At 37.7% G+C, this 17,550-nt stretch overlaps 1 protein-coding gene across 2 annotated transcripts; it reads left to right on the forward strand.

Moving 5' to 3' along the window:
* Positions 1–881: 881 nt before the first annotated feature.
* Positions 882–17,184, forward strand: LOC121857752 (polycystin-2-like). Of its 2 annotated transcripts, XM_042353886.1 has the most exons (17): positions 882–967; positions 1,932–2,062; positions 3,261–3,392; positions 3,827–3,954; positions 4,334–4,418; positions 4,858–4,997; positions 5,877–6,105; positions 6,475–6,705; positions 7,215–7,304; positions 7,688–7,840; positions 8,570–8,799; positions 9,149–9,279; positions 10,439–10,459; positions 11,567–11,690; positions 12,417–12,574; positions 13,294–13,376; positions 15,249–17,184. In XM_042353886.1, the coding sequence occupies exons 2-17, from the start codon at positions 1,943–1,945 to the stop codon at positions 15,258–15,260; spliced, it is 2,067 nt and encodes a 688-aa protein (XP_042209820.1). In that variant the 5' UTR covers positions 882–967; positions 1,932–1,942; the 3' UTR covers positions 15,261–17,184. The 2 variants fall into 2 exon arrangements, with proteins under 2 accessions (XP_042209820.1, XP_042209821.1); XM_042353887.1 differs by lacking the exon at positions 10,439–10,459.
* The last annotated feature ends 366 nt before the right edge of the window (positions 17,185–17,550 follow it).

Genomic DNA, 17,550 nt, shown 5'->3' on the forward strand with positions numbered 1-17,550 from the left:
GGCCTCACGTGGTGTAGTAACTCCTTCACATATGGTGTTATGAGGGCCCTGACGTGGTGTAGTAATTCCCTCACAGATGGTGTTATATGAGTGAGGTGTGGTTCCAGGCCTTCCTATCGTAGACGGATTAACACATCGCTGGTAGTTGGGTCTCACTGGCCGTTATCACTGGGTACCTGGGACCTCACTGTGTGAAAGGTCAACTTGGGTACCACTGTTACTGTTGAGTTGTTCTCACTGACTTAAGCACTGTTCACCACTGTTCACCTCTGTTTAACACTGGTTCCATTTCTTTCCTAAATGAAATAGTAACTTCTGGCGTGAACTTGTTGATATTCCGGTGGGGAGGAGGGTTCAGGGGAGGGAGTTGGTATGGGCCAACTTAACAGTTGACCTGGCTGCTCCGAGAGGGGCGCCAGGTATGTCTTGACCCTTCGGTGGTCAAGGATGTAGTGTGTGTGTGTGTGTGTGTACCTTACACGAAATGGTAAACCCTTTACTACGAGTGATTCAGGTATTTAACGAATGAGACAGATGTTTAACGAGTGACGTAGATATTTAACGAGTCAGGCATGTTTAACGAGCCCAATAGGTGTTTACCGGAGTCTTAACAGGTGTTTGCGAACCCAACAGATCATAATAAGCCGAACAAGTGCGTAACGACTCAAACAGGTGTTTTACTTGAGTGGGGCAGGTATTTAAACTGAATCTAACGACTCCGGCTGAGTGTTTTAACGGAAGTGTGACAGGTGTTTAACAGAGTCCGACGAGAGAGGTGTTCTAACAGAGAGTGAACAGGTGATTAACAGGCCCAACAGATGAAGTATTTTAATTGGCGAAATACTTTCCTGCAGGCATGTGGAAACTAGCGGCGAATGTGAGAAACAGGAGGACAGAGAGATCTATGTGAGGACGACCTAAAGGGAGCTGGTGGTGTACATCATCTTCCTCATCATCCTCTGTATCTGTGAGTACTGACCTCATTGTGTGTAGTGCTGACCTGACCTCTGACCTTGTGTGTGAGTGCTGACCTGACCTCTGACCTTGTGTGTGAGTACTGACCTGACCTCTGACCTTGTGTGTGAGTACTGACCTGACCTCTGACCTTGTGTGTGAGTACTGACCTGACCTCTGACCTTGTGTGTGAGTACTGACCTGACCTCTGACCTTGTGTGTGATTACTGATCTCTGACCTTGTTTAAGTACTGACCTCAACCTTGTGTGAGTACTGACCTTTGACCTTGTTTAAGTACTGACCTCTGACCTTGTGAGTACAGTACTGACCCTTAACCATTTGATCTTAATTTTCATCTTCATAATCAGTAGATAGATAGATGGTAACAATAGATATTAATAGATAAATTAAATAGATAAATAGATATAATAGCTTGATAAATGTATAGGTGTTTATACAGTAAAATCATCATACAAGGGAACATTGATTAGCATAAATACAATATCACTATAGCCTTGTGACCCTCCCTCCCTCCCTCCCTCCCTCATCACCACCACCACACTGTTGCTGGTCACTATGGAGGCAAGACTACAAACAGCTATGCCACACTATATATAGCACACCTGGCGCCCTCACTAACACCTACTGTAGCTCGTTATTAAGCTTATTTAACCATATCCTAACCGAACTTAAACCATTCTTAACCTAACTTAAACCATATCCTAACCTAACTTAAACCATATCCTAACCTAACTTAATCCATTCTTAACATTAACTTAAACCATTCCTAACCTAACTTAATCCATTCTTAACATTAACTTAAACCATTCCTAACCTAACTTATCAAAACTCAACTTTACCTTCACAAACACTTCACTGACTTTAACCTAACCTACTTTTCATTAACCAAATCAACTTATCTCTAATTTAACCTACCCTAACTTAACTTGACCTAATATTATATCCCCCTTTCCAGTGACCTTTGGGATGACCTCGCCCACCATGTACTACTATACCAAGGTGTTGAGTGACCTGTTTCTTGACGCACCTTTCCCGGACACCAAGAACACCTTCAGGGGGTCAACCCAGGTCATGGATTTCTGGAGGGTACGTGCTTAAAGTATAATCTGGGGTCACTTGGGTCAGGTTCTAAATGTAAAGCACTCAGTATAGGAGATGTAAACCAGATACCAGATGAACAACGATGTTATTGAAAAATCCGACTGCGAGAAGGATTTAGGAGTAATGATAAGTAGTGTATTTGCTCGAAACAAGGCTTATAAAGTACTTGGGTTCATACAAAGGAGTGTTAGTTACAAGACTAGCGAGGTCATCCTAAAACTATACTGTATCTTGTGCTTGTGAGACCTCACTTGGATTACGCATTTCAATTCTGGGTCACCGTACTACAGAATGGATATAGAATCATTGGAAAGAATTCAGAGGAGAATGACAAGACTAATCCCGGGCATTAGGACCTTGAGTACAGAGACAGGTTAAAGCATCTTAATCTGCACTCCCTCAAGAGACAAAGAGTGAGGGGCGATATGATAGAGGTGTATAAATGGAAGTCAGGGATGAACACAGGGGACATTACAAAGGTACTCAAACTATCCAACCAGGAGCGAACTCGTAACATTGGTTTTAAATTAGACAAATTTAGATTTAGGAGCGAAATAGGTAAACGTTGCTTTGGAAATAGAGTAGTGGACGAGTGGAACAAGTCGCCAAATATCATCATTAACTCAAATACGCTGGATAGCTTCAAACATGGTTGGATGGATATATGAGCAATAGGGGTTGGGTGTAAATGGGACTGCCCAGTACGGGCCAATAGGAGGGGATATATTTTGGGTCATTTTAGGTCAGTGTAGGTCAGCCATTCTTTTATGTCAATAGTTTACCTGACCACCTGAGGGAGTTGCTGAAGCTGAATTCTGACCTGACTCTCTTTCTCATCATAGAGTTTAGGATGAGAAAGAGAGTGAGATATACATCAAGAGAGGAGATGAATAGCTTGAGAGATGATCCCCCTATGATAAGAGTTAATGTTTAAATCTTCTAACAGTTCATGGGATAATATATTCTTGGGTGAACTTCTGGGAGTATTGGTATAAGAGGGAGAGGAAAATATACCATAGATCCTGTACTGTAGAGAGACTGAGAGAGATACACATACAGGACCTACGTAACGGAGACATATACAGGACCTACATAACGGAGACACATACAGGATCTACATAACGGAGACACATACAGGACCTACATAACGGAGATACAGTAAAATACCTAAATTTATTCCCAGTTCATGGAGAATATCTTGCTGGACGGACTCTACTGGGAGTATTGGTACGACCCGACGCCCACCCCAACCGAAGAAGACGACCGTAACATACTGTACGAGAACCGCATGCTAGGGGTACCTCGCATACGACAGGTCAGTTACTTAATCGCTTTCCATATAGTAATGCATTGTAAGTCACTGCCATATGTCCATCAATCTGAGGACAATCTACCGATGAATCTATTACATTACCTGTACAGTACTTTAAAATTTGTATGTGTAAGTTTATGATGATGGAAAGATAGATATTGATGACCATAACTATTATCCTCTTATAAGAAATGGTTATGGATAGATGAACGCTTAGTATAGAGAAAATTAAACACCATCGTCACTATTTTAGGCTTCACGGTGAACACTTCTCCTCGGAAAACTTTTTGACTGATGCCACATTCGTCTTCACTCTTCTGTGTTGTATTTTATCATCTCCTGTATTTCTTCCCAGGCTTCACGTACCGGGGAAATAACTGGAGTTTATTTTGTTTTTAACCCTGGATGTAGAATTGATAAAGTTTGATCCTTTACAGGTACGAGTTCGAAATGACTCTTGCTTAATACCCGAAAACTTCCAGAGAGCCATCAATCAGTGCTTTGATGTGTACTCTGATGCTGCCATAGACACAAATTCATTTGGGAACGGCAAAAACTCGACAGCGTAAGTGTGGTGATAGTTGTTGTTGTGGGGTGCTGGTTATAGGAGTATTAGTAGTACAGTAATTATAGTAGTGGTAGTAATAAGTAGTACTGTACATAGTAGTTTTATTAAAAATACATTATTAGCCTCACCACACCAACACTGCCATAAGGTCGGTTGTAGCAGTAATAAACTGAACTGTACTGCACTGTAGTAGTAGAGGGCAAATAGTCATGGTAGCATAGTAGTGGGGTGGGTATGTAGTAATAGTTTTAAGTTTTCTCCTGCTGAAAATTGAATTGTTATAAGTAGCTTTATTTACTTTAGTATCTGGAAGACATGAACAAAATGGTACTCTGACATGTGACACTTATGAACACTCATTAATTACTCCTCTCAGGTGGACGTTCTACTCAGAGAAGGAAATGAATGGCTCACAACACTGGGGGAAAATTGCAACATACACTGGTGCTGGGAGTTACCAGGTGAGTTACTGGGGAGTTACTGGAGAGTTACCATCATTTTCATCATCATCATCAGCAACATTTTACAACCATTTTCCTTGCCTTAATTATTTTGTCAAGAAGAAATCATCATCATCAACATTTCACAGCCATTGACCTTGCTTGTGTAGGTCAAACGTGGTTATTGGCATGGTGTTCTAGTGACCATGAGGTTAATCTTAAGCAAGTTTTACCTCTGTATGCCCAACCTTTCACCAGAGTGGGTCAATGAGGGTCTCAGGTACCTTCAATAAGTAGAGTTTTCCCTCCACATTTTAGGAGAGTTTTAACCCATTTTGTTGTTATGGTATCAAGGAGTCTTAGACACCTGTAATTTACTTTGTTCTTCCCATCTTTTAAACATTTTTATTTCTTTGCTTTACTGTTCTTTGTGGTTACAGTTGATTTATTTGCTCTACAGGATCTTGGCTTAAACAAGACTATGACTAAAGCCATTCTTGCTGATCTGCGAGAAAACTTGTGGATTCAGAGAGGAACTCGTGTGGTCTTCATTGACTTCACAGTTTACAATGCCAACATCAACCTCTTCTGTGTTATCAAGTAATTGATTGATTACATGTACTGTACTGTACTGTACTGTACTGTACTGTACTGTATCTACATGACAAAAATCCACACAGTGAATGCCTTTCCTGACTGTCTAACTGAGAGAACTTTCTGAGGTTAACATGAAGATTAATCCCCAACTTATTTCAACTTATAATTAAACATCGTAATCCTACCTGGGGGGGGGGGTTGATTAGGTTAGGTTAGCATAAGAGTGTCTACTGATAATCATCAAGTGAAATAAGCTGGGTGCTTAATCTTCACTTGATTGCTTGCTGATTCTACATCTCTCTCCCCCCCCCCCACCACCCTGCTCCTTGTGTTTCATTTAGATGTAAGTAAGAAATATTATATGCACCCTACAATGATATCCTGATATCTTATAAGATATCCTAAATATATTTCTTATTTTATTCAAACTTGGTCCAGAACTGAAAATAAGGAGTTGTTCTTTGAAAACCTTAGTACTGCATGTAAGTTTAGCAGTTGATTACTAAATATTATACATCATTAGCTCTTTCTTATATTGGAATGACTTACAGTTTGGTTACATGTACACCAGGGGTTTTGTTGGCTCATTCCAGGGGCACCCCACTTCTCCCAGCAATGAATATGTATACAGCAGTAGAACTTACAATCAAGTGTGGTGGCAACTGCTTTCTTGTGTACCAAAACTAGGCTTAGTATACAATGTGTTCTGTGTCCACACTGCCCCTAGTTTGTCATTAGAGTTATGGGACCCACTTCCACATGTACTTCATAGTTTTACTAACAGGAGAATGTTATGTATATAAGAATTTCAAAATCTTTGGCAAAATTATAGTGAAAATGCACCTTCAGAGTATTCAGCTATTAATGAAAGATTATTTCCAGATTGTTGTTTGAGTTCCCTGCAACCGGCGGCGTCATTCCCTCGTGGTCCTTCAGAACGGTAAAACTTCTCCGCTATGTCACGGCCCTCGACTACTTTATTTTGGCGTGTGAATTCATCTTTATCTTTTTCATCGTCTACTACATCATCGAAGAAGCTTTGGAAATTAAAACACTTAAATGCGACTACTTTAAAAGTGTGTGGAACTTACTGGATCTACTGGTGATAGCGGTGAGTATAGTGATGATAATGACAATATATAACACTTCTTGCTGTATATATTATTGTGTCTTAGGTTACTGTGTATTGGGCAGTATGATAGATAACAGTTTAAAAATCAGATATTAATTAAAACCTTCAAGTACAAACAGGTGCAGTCGAAATACTAGGCACTAATTTTGTTCATTAGGCAGGTGATACATCAATAGTGAACATTTCAATTGTCATATACAATAGAAGAAGAATTTTTTGTAATTTACTTTTACCTTTTCATCACTGGTCAGCTCTCTTGCCAGTTAGGTAGTCATTCCCTTCTCTCACTGTTGACAAGTAATGGACATCTACAGGCTCTAGAATATACCCAAACATGTTATTTTCCAGATTTCATTGGTGTGTGTAGGCTTCAATGTTTACTGCATCCTCTCCATCTACCACAAGCTTGAAGAACTCTTATCAGACCCCAACACCTTTGCTGACTTTGAGTTCCTGGGATACTGGCAGATGCAGTTTAATAATGCCGTGGCTGTGTGTGTGTTTTTTGCCTGGTTCAAACTGTTCAAGTATATCTCTTTTAACAAGACCATGACTCAGCTCTTCTCTACTCTGTCAAGGGTGGGTCATTATACCAAGGACTTAAGACGTTTGGGATCTGATGAAACTAGGAACCCCCATTTGTTTCACCTGATGATTAAACAGCCACATACAGTAATCTAATCTGACCTAAACGCCCTATTTAGTATCAGGATATTTATTTATCATGTGAACCAAGTTGGGGTTCTTAATAGTCATGAGATCTGACATTTGAGCTCAAGCATTTAGGCCACCTTAGCTGAGACTCATCATTATCACCATCAGTGTTTGGCTATTTTTCACACTTGCAGGGGTCAGCTGTACAGTATCTTTAAATATCTTCATTGTAGTGGATCATATACAACCATATTACATCATCTTGCACTGAAACACTGTCCTTGTGTGGAACAAATGTAGAATTATTTAAAAGTGATGTGAAGTCTGTTTCTCTGTAGAGTTGTTCAGTGTAATTGCGTTTATTCTTGCTAAATATCAAGTGGAGTACGAGGTGTCATTTCCCCATCTTGTGCTGACAGTGATTACTCCAACAGTGTGCTAAAGACGTGGCGGGCTTCACCATCATGTTCTTCATTGTGTTCTTCGCCTTCTCTCAACTGGGTTACCTGCTCTTCGGTACTCAGGTATGTCACATATGTGCAGTTTGATAATTAATTTATTAATTCCACCACTTATCAACCTATTAACTGTTGAGGCACTTGATCTAATCTGTGTTGGTAGATATTTGTTCTGTAAAATTGGCATACAAATTCACCCTTGGTTCAGCAGCATACAGTGCAGGTATACAGTGCACCATGTGCAGTAAATAAACAATGTTGGTATAAAGTATATTTATACCTGTACTGTACTGTATATACTACAGACGATGCAGGTACTGTATATAGTTCAGCATGTATAAAGATAATGCAGGTATACATTTATCTTTATACATTTCTAAAGTTTATTACAGGATACTACTGTTCTTGGCATTAGTCCTTCCTTGAGTAAATAATGTTTATCTTCACAGGTATATGATTTCAGCAGTTTTATCAACGCTATGTTCACCTTACTGCGAACCATTCTGGGTGACTTCAACTTCCACGAGATTGAAGATGCAAACAGGATCCTCGGTCCTCTCTTCTTCTTATCCTACGTGTTCTTTGTCTTCTTCGTGTTGCTCGTGAGTGATGAGTTACTATATTTCTTTCCGACATAGTGTAAGCAGAGAGCCAGAGGTAGATGCAACCTCACTTTCCACTGGGTAGACTTTTTTCTTTATTTATTATTTGAGAGTGTATCAGCTCACCAGCCATTCAGGTGGTTGATCTGTTCTTTGGTATGACCTTTATTGTCTAGTGTTAGTACTGGAGTGAACACCCTTCTCACAGTCAACCCAGGATTTAGTAATAATAGGTACATGCATTACAGCTGTACCACTAACACCCCTTGTATATCAACAGTCTTGAAGGGACTTGCTATATTTTTCACAAGTACCTGTACAACAATGACTTGAAGTTAGTTGATAGACAGTAAAGTAGATCATGTGGTTGCTTACTGTTATAGAATTGTACTTTAACAATAATTATATAATTTATCCATTTAATTTTTTTATATTTGCTGTTTAGACATGAAATATAATATACCCGGTACTCATCATTGTAAACTTAGTAACTGTGACCTAGAGTTTGACACATTTTGACCTTGAGTAATCTTTGTGTTAAGTCCATTTTTGGTATTTTAACCTTTTTTAGCCAGTGTGCATCTACAGTATTCGTATATCCTACAGTTAAATTTTTCCAGTAAGAGGAGAGTACATTCTGGTTAATAGTTAAATGTACAGTGCTTATTATGCTACTGTACTGTTCTCTCACTTGAATCATATCTAATCTGAACCCATTTCTCTCCTCAGAACATGTTCTTGGCCATCATCAACGACACTTACTCTGAGGTTAAGGCAGAAATTGCAAACCAACGCAATGAATTTGAAATTGCCGACTACTTCAAGCGTGGCTACAACAACATGATGGGCAAACTTGGGAAGAGAGACAAGATAATTGACCTCCAGAATGCCATCAAACTCTCAGATGCCAATAATGATGGCCTTATTACATTTGATGAGATCAGAGTCAACCTCAAGAAGTGAGTTAATTAGAGGTTTAGTGGATGAAAGTCTCATGTCTAAAGGTCCACATCTGTATCTGATTTATGACACTTGTTGATACTGTACTGGCATCTCCAGACATATGAAATGGATCTGTTCAAGATAAAACATTTTTAAATCAAAATTTCATCAGTCAATATTGATTTACATACTGACTTCCATTATATAATTGGAGGTGTGTTCCTACATCATGATCTACCCAGTGCTTGTTTAGCCATAGTCTGAGAGTGATAAGAGATAAAATTACTCTAGATTATTACAGAGAAACCCAGTAGTGTCCTGTACTATATTATATTAAGATTTTCTGAAGGTTTCTTTTACCCACAGATGTAACTTCTCTGATATGGAGATTGAAATGTTCTTTGCTAAGTATGACACTGATGGGAACCGCATGTTGGAAGAAGACGAGGTGAAGAGGATGTTGGCTGATCTTGAGGGACAGAAGGTGGCACTTGATAGTAAGTGTATCACAGTAATGTTTTTGTTTTGATTTTACTGTTGGTCAAGCTGACTAATACATCTACAGGGGGTAGGGGTACCGGTGGTTCGGACCCCCCCCCCTTTTTCATCAGAAAATTCCAATACTTTTTCTTTAATGCAGTATTGTACTTGGGCACTTTTGTAAAGTAAAAAGTAATTACTATTAACCTCAGAATATCTCCTAATATCAATTGTACATGGCTTCAAAATGCAGGTCAGATTTAAAAAAAAACTTTGGGGAGGGAGCTTACGGCACACCCCCAAAAAAACCCCCCAGCTTGATGGGCTCACTGTGCTTGCCATGTTCCCCCACCCACTACTTGATCTGACATGTAGATCAACTGAGATTGATCCTGGAACAAAAAAAATAAATAAATCTTCTTTGTTTTCCTAAAAAATTATAATTAACTGACCAGTGTTTAACTTGTAAAATAAGAAGTGATGGAGCTCTAGTGAACCAGATATGCTGCAGAAATGGCAAGGCACTTAGTATTGCCAAGGCTCGTTACACTTGTCTTGTTGTCACCTTCATATTTGTATTTATGTCATCACTCAGTCACTATAGTTTGTTTTAACTGTTCGCATAAAGTAAACTAAATTCCTTGACCTTTATGAAGCTATTAGTGTCATAATGAATCCTTATCTCTTGGGTACAGAACTTAGTTGTGTAATGAATCCCCTTTCTTGTTATAGAGTACAGTACTGTAACTCTTTTTCTCTGATACTGTACTGTATCATGAATATGGAAAGTGTGAGTAGGTCACTTGTTTCTGATACAGTATAACCAAGCATAAACACTAACCTAACCTAACCAAGAAATAATTAATCAATGTAGAGTTCAGTATTACAGTATGTGCACTGCATTTACTGTGTGTTTTATCAGATCACAGTAAAAGGCCAGGGAGGGAATTATCAGATGTTAGCATGACTGTCAACATTAACTTTAGGCAATAGAGAGATAACATTCTGCACGGTGTAGAAATTCATCACGAGATGCTACATTCCTTGTAAGCTTTGTAGATGAACTTTCAAGCACCCGGATTACAGAGTGTTTTATGTGTCTAGTTATTAGTTCAAACATTAACTTATTTGGGTAATATAGTTATCCCTTGTGTTCATAATAATTTATTTACCAAGCTGGCAACTCTGACGAAAATAGTAAGTTTTTAGTAATTTATGAGCTGAGTTTAGTGTCTGCTTGTAGCTTCTAACCTGTAGATACTGTCTTTATGTACTTCTGCTTTTGTGCCCTCCAGTAAATAGTAGTAGTTGTAGTAGTAGTAAGCATTTATTTGTAGAAAGTACTTTAATTCCATTGTACTACAGTATTTAATATCTTCTGACTAAAGTTTTTCTTCTTGTAGTGACATATTAGAGTTTGTTCTTTCGTGTTCGCTGTAGTGTCACTAATAGAGTACATGTACTGTATATATATAGTATTCACTTTATCTATGATGATTTTTTATCTCTGTTGAGGCGCCTCACTGTTGAGGATATCCCATAGTTCAGGTTGGCCAGGACAGATGAACCTTCAGCCACACTGTCAATACATATTTCTTTCGCCTTTTCCATTAGTTACCTGTATTACGTCACTTGTTTTTCCCATAATGTAGTGCCCAGCCACACCCCACCTCCCTCTCCCATGATGTACATACTCTTCCTCCACCTAACACAACCACATCTTGTCTTCCTCCACCTAACACAGCCACATCTTGTCTCCCTCCACCTAACACAACCACATCTTGTCTTCCTCCACCTAACACAACCACATCTTGTCTCTCTCCACCTAACACAACCACATCTTGTCTTCCTCCACCTAACACAGCCACATCTTGTCTCCCTCCACCTAACACAACCACATCTTGTCTTCCTCCACCTAACACAACCACATCTTGTCTCTCTCCACCTAACACAACCACATCTTGTCTTCCTCCACCTAACTCAGCCTCAACATTACAGTACCCTTCACCTTCTTTGCTATCCAGAAACTTTTATATATATTATTTGCATGTAATATATGTAGCTTCTAAGTAGGCTTATTATTTTGTAAAGGTTTAATTTGATTTTGTGTAATAATGCTTCCTTTATTTGTACACTTGTGTATAGTAGTGTATTGTGAAACTCTGTACACACAAAAATTTATATATCACTTCATCTTAATTGTGAAACTTTTTCACATTATCGTGTTTTGAATACCATATTATTATTACAGTTGATGATCAGTCATATCTTGTTCTTCTTAAAACATGTCATTTTTATCCTTAGAACAAATGAAACATGAAGAACGACCTGGAAGTGGCAAGTCAAGCAGTGGAGCAGAAACTCGGCCAATGTCAGCCTCCTCTGGTCACGGGTCTATTGCTTCAGTATCATTTGAGGAGTTTTCTGTGTAAGTGACAGCTGCTGTAAGATGATGCAGGAAAAAAGGCCTACAAGTATCTCTTTCAAGATAAATTCTCGGCACATTATTCTATATTTAGTTTAGATTCCTCGTATGCGTACATATATCAGTCCTCAACTCAATGAAAAGTGAAAATGACCAACCATCAGTGAAGTGTAGTTATATTCCAGTCTATGGGAATAAGCATGATAAAGTGATTGTTATTTAGAACAAGCAGAAAAGGAAAAGCAGAAGCCGATTACAATCAAGGCCAAGTCAAGCCCTAAGGCTTCTACTGTTAGACAAAATCAAAATTTAAGACACATGTAGGCTTATCAGATCTGAGACTTGAAAATGGTAACTATGTAGAGTTTGATGAGGACAAGATGGAAGGCTGTTTTAAAATAGCTATTGTTATTATAGTTGTAATGCTTTGAACTTCTCTGTTTTGTTGATCTTTTAAACATATCTAGTATATGACTTTGTCCTTTAATTCTGTTTTTGAAGTCTCTCTCTGCTTCTTCAGGGAGAAAGTTAGGTATAACTGAGACACTGTACAGGAAAAAGAATATTCACTCACAGCTCTTTGTTGAGGCATTGCAGGTACAGTAAATTGCTCTGAGAGAACAGCTGAGAATGATGAATGGGAGAATCAGTTTTTAAAGTACAGAGGTTGGGAAAAAATGGAGACTAAAATTTTTCCAAGTTGTTACTGTATATCTTTCCATCCATTAGCCTACAACGCCGTGTGGACCGCCTAGAACATAGCATTGGCAGCATTGTCAGCAAAATTGATGCTGTTTTGGTCAAGTTAGATACAATGGAGAAAACCAAACACAAGCGCCGCGAAACCATGAACAAGATGATGGACACTATTACAGAGAATGATGGCAGTAAGTGATTAGTGTGACTTTATTTAATTTCATGAACAAAGAAGTTTATTATATTTTTTAACAACCTGAAGATTAACCCACAGCTTATATCATCATCCTAATGCTACCTGGGGGTACATTTAGGTTAGATTTGGTTGTTATGTTAAATCAGCATTAGGGTGGTTAATCTTAATGTGAAATAAGCTGAGGGCTAATCTTCGGGTGGTCCCTTTTTATACTGTTTAATAAGTTTCTTCTTGGAACAAACCTTGGGATGCCTAATAGAGTATTCAACAAATACAAGGGTCACCCAGAGGACCCATGGGCTTTCACAATAAAGAGTTTATGCTTAATCCCTTTTTTGTCAGCCTGAAACTTAGTTACATAGTGGCATGTACTACACCCAGCAGTACCTTAATGTTACAGTGTTGGTTTGTAGTAGAGAAAGAATTAACACTCACAAACCTGGTGGGCCATCCATTCCTTACCTTAAAAATGAACCCAGTATGACAAACTGTTGCTTAGCCAGGAGTTTATGGGCACTAATGAGTTTATCGTTACTACCACATTTTTAGCACGGCTTTTTTCAGTGTTGATACATTCATTGTCAGTTCATGAGTGTTGTCACATATTACAGCAAAAATTTCATTCAAGGTTTAATATTTTCCTTTAGAATCAGATCAAAGAGTAGGTACACTTTTGCATCACAGTTAAGACGTCATCAAGCATATATTTTGCAGTGGATGAAACGACCAAGAGGAAGAACATGGAGAAGCTGGTCCGAAGTGAACTGGAGAAATGGGATGGAGACAGTCCACCCTTGGTCAGTACTGTACATGTTTGAATGTTATGTGACTCACTAACATTAGGTGCCAAACTTACCTAACCATAAATATACTGTACCATCATGATAAACAACTGATTTACTCAAAACAGTTGAATTTAATACACGTTACTGTCAACTTATAAAGATATTCATAAAACCTGATAATTATAACAGTGGCATCTAGTTGGTACTGGGAACAAATAATTTAAATCATAATACCCTGCAATATTTTATTTTGGCCTTTTGTAGCTTGGTATAGAGCGGCCATTCATTAATTTTCTTTGTCATGAAGGAAATATTATCGTATTCACCTCCCACAACAAAGCACCAAATCTAATTTACTTCCATTGCTTCTCACAAGCCAACATCTTCCTTCAGTAACACAAAATCTTTTAATGAATCCTTCAGTTTTCTTCTTGATCTTCCCCTCCTCCCACCACCTATCCATCTTTCAATTCCCTTTCTCTCAATACAGTTTACTATACAGTATATACAGGTATTAGCAAGGCAGATTCTGATCTGTTCTTTACTCAACACTTCAATTAAGTTGTGGAATGATATGTGGAGGAGAATGAATCCTTTTCCACCACATTTCAATCCTGCTTGTCTCATTCTCTTTTTTTCCCTCTATACCATTCTACTTTCTAATTATTAGTAACCCATTCTCAATGAAGATGGGGAGGTGGACCTTGAAACGGATTCCACGTCATTCACATGAACGAGTCAATTTATAGAACATACCAGTATCTCAAAAATCACTTAAATTGCTTTCATAAAACGGAATTCATAGAATGGTACATTGTATTAGAATACAATACTGTACAGTGGTCCCTCGGTTAACGAGCACAATTCGTTCCAGAAGGTTGCTCATTAACAGAAAAACTCGTTTACCGAAACCATTGTTTCAATGGGTTTTTGGGTAATTGGTCCCAGCTCACCGAAAATTGCCTAAAATCAACAAAAAAGGTAGTAAAGTACACTTACTTTGAGGTTTGTATGTAGAAGGCTCCTGGATGATGATGATGGGAATTAGAATGGGGGTGGAGGAGAAGGGAGAAGAGAAGGCATTGGGGTGGAAGAGAAGTCACCCAATGGCGCCATTTCACCCATAAAATTTTAGTTTTCTTGGTGTAATTCAAGATTATTATGTTTAAATCAACACTGCACTGCATTATATATTGTCAATATGTAAAATAAATTTCAAATTGACCAATAATTTGCTTGGAAACACAGAAAAAAGGCATTTAGTTGAAGAGAGTCTCAAGCAAGATGTTACCTCCGCTGAAAAGACACAGAGACTGATGCCTGTATGGTGTGTTGACAGGCTGTTTGGCTCGCAAAAAACTAGCTTCCTATACTTCAATTATGTTCAATAATTGTTAAAATGACAAAAAAATTTAATATAAAACTTAAAATTATTGAATAGTACAAACTTCTTGATATTTACTAAAATAGTAAGGAATTTAAGCCCTAGAACTGATTACTGTATTGGCGGACTAATACTACAGCTGGTGGACCGCCAAATGCAAGCGAAAACATGTTGAAGTCGGCTCGTAAAAAACTCGTTAATCGAGGGATTGCTCGTTAACCGAAGTTAAGAATCTTATGGAAGGTAATTCGTTAACCGAAATCTCGTTAACCGAGACGCTCGTTAACCGAGGGATCACTGTACTAGAATTTTCAGATAATATTTGCAGTGGAAAAAGTAAATGATGGTCTTGTATTATTTTTACAATTTGAAAAAAATAGATTATGAAAAGTTTTAAATCTCACAAAAGAATTTTTTTCTAGGTCATTTATGTCACTATTGAAACATTCACTGTTCTAGGTGGTAATGGTCTTGCTAAAATGTGTCACTCTTTATTTCAGGGGCAGAAGTAAGTGTGAACTGCTAAACTCCCTAACTATGATGTACAGCTGAAGTTGCACAGCTCAATACTCACTGAAAACCTCTGTGGTTACTTTAATTATGCAGTAGATGGGTAGTTCCACATAGTCATTATATAATTATAAGCAGGTGTTGTAGATGATGAAAGGAAGTTTGTCTCTTCAGTACACAATGAGGACCACGGATAAACACTCAAGTTAGTTATAAGTTGTACTATCAGCATTCCATGGCCTGAGGGAAAACTGCATTTATTGCTATAGTAATATTTAGTTAGTAGAAAGTCACAAGTGAAGAAAGACGTTTGTAAGTGGCAAAGTGAAAAGGGAATTGGAAGTGACTACCTGTACACGATTTTCCTACATTAAGGGGGAAAAAAATTTGAAGTTACAGATGGTATAAATTGTCATTACTAAACAGTTTACCATGATTTTTGATGATGAGAAGAGGGGGGAGTTGTGCCCTTGCCACTTGTCCGTCCTTCCATGGTAAGACACACACGCCACCAATTACTGTACTGTGAAGCTTATCAATGCAAGTAGTCGGAGTGACCTGTGATACTTTTGCCTCAGTGATGGGCAGATCTCAGTTGACCTGACCATTTTAGATACTACTAAATTAGTCAGTAATGTTTTAAATTTAGATGTTAGATGTTCCCAGAAATGTTGTTAATATTTTAATGCCTACTGCCACTCTTGCTGGGTTAGTATCAAGTATGATCAGGGTGTCAACAACCATACAAGTACAAACTGTCAGTAATCCAGCCAATTGCACGTGTTGACATTCTGGTTTATATATAGGGTTCATGGTCATTAATGTATGATGGTACATACAACTGTAAGGGAGGGAAGGCAATAGAGATCTGTCCACTTTTAACAGCTATTAAAAATATAAATAATTGTTTGTTATTTATGAATGTTTGAGTTAGTCAGTCATTATGTTTAACAAGTATTATAGTCCTGGTAAGTATTCTCTCATCTTTTCCTGATAACAAGCTTCAGAGGAAGTGCCTTGAAGATTTCTAATTTACTGAAAATGTAGTTCCAACAAAAGATTTATAACCTGTTTACTGAAGAGTCGATCAGATCATTCTTTTTCTTTTAAATTATTTCTCAACGAATCTTTGGAATTGATTGATGTTGTCAGGATTCATTGCCTGGTAAACTTTCTTGTATATAAGATAAAGAAGAACAACAAGCAAGAGGAGAAAGTTGACAATTAACCCCTGACAAACAGTAATCACCTATTGTTTTACTGTAAATGATAAATCAATACATACACACACCATAAACAGAATGGTAAGGAAGGTCTTATACAGTACTGAAGGTTTTAGGTATTGTATAGTAGTATAATAAAATTATAATTGTCCAGGCTAAGAAGATTTGGCCTCTTAAACAGTTATGATTGGGTAGAAGCTGTACCGTACTGTGCATGACAATTTGACCAGAGTCCATGACATATTTTCATGGTTCTTGGACTCTTATTGAAGAATATTTTTGTTATGTACAGTTGTCTATCTGTTTTTAGAATACAATATATACTGTACCATCTATGTTGATATTATGATGGTGTGTTTTCAGTTCTTGGAGCTCAATTAATTTTAATTAAATTTTTAACCCCATGAAATGGACTGGTCGGAATTAATACTTAATAGAAAAAGTTAATACAATGTATTTACAAAGAAGACCCAAGTCTTCCTCCCTCCTGATGTCAGACTACAGTTGTCAGTAATCCAGCCAAATGTGTCGGGAGGGAGTAAGACCCCTCCCCCCCCCCCTGGGTCACCAATATTTTGTTAGATTGGTAGCATCAGTATTGAGGATGCCCGGCCACTGTTTTATATAGGGGTAAAATTACCTTTGAATTGGCATGAATATATATACAGTACAGGTAAAATATATATATATATACTGTATATATATATACATGTATATATATATATAAAATTATGTTTTATTTGTAAAATATCTATGAAATATTGTATATTATTTATTAAAAATCACTCCTTGAATGCAATTTTTTCCCTTTAAAATTGTTTAATTAAGTATTGAGGATATATAGAACAGTTTTGTTTGGAGTTGAACAGATCCCCAAACGTTTAGACCTTCAAGAGATGACTAACAAGCGCTGGGTCAATTGAGATGTTGTGTAAAACCTTATTACTGTACTATTATTGTCTAGGATATATTCACATTGTCTTTATCAGCATTTACTTTAATATTGTGGCTGTATGATCAAACTAAAAATCTAAATTGAGCCTTATTTGTTCAGCAGAGAAAAAAAAGC

The sequence above is a fragment of the Homarus americanus genome, unplaced genomic scaffold, assembly GCF_018991925.1.
Source record: "Homarus americanus isolate GMGI-L3 unplaced genomic scaffold, GMGI_Hamer_2.0 scaffold16712, whole genome shotgun sequence".
Lineage (NCBI taxonomy): Eukaryota > Metazoa > Arthropoda > Malacostraca > Decapoda > Nephropidae > Homarus > Homarus americanus.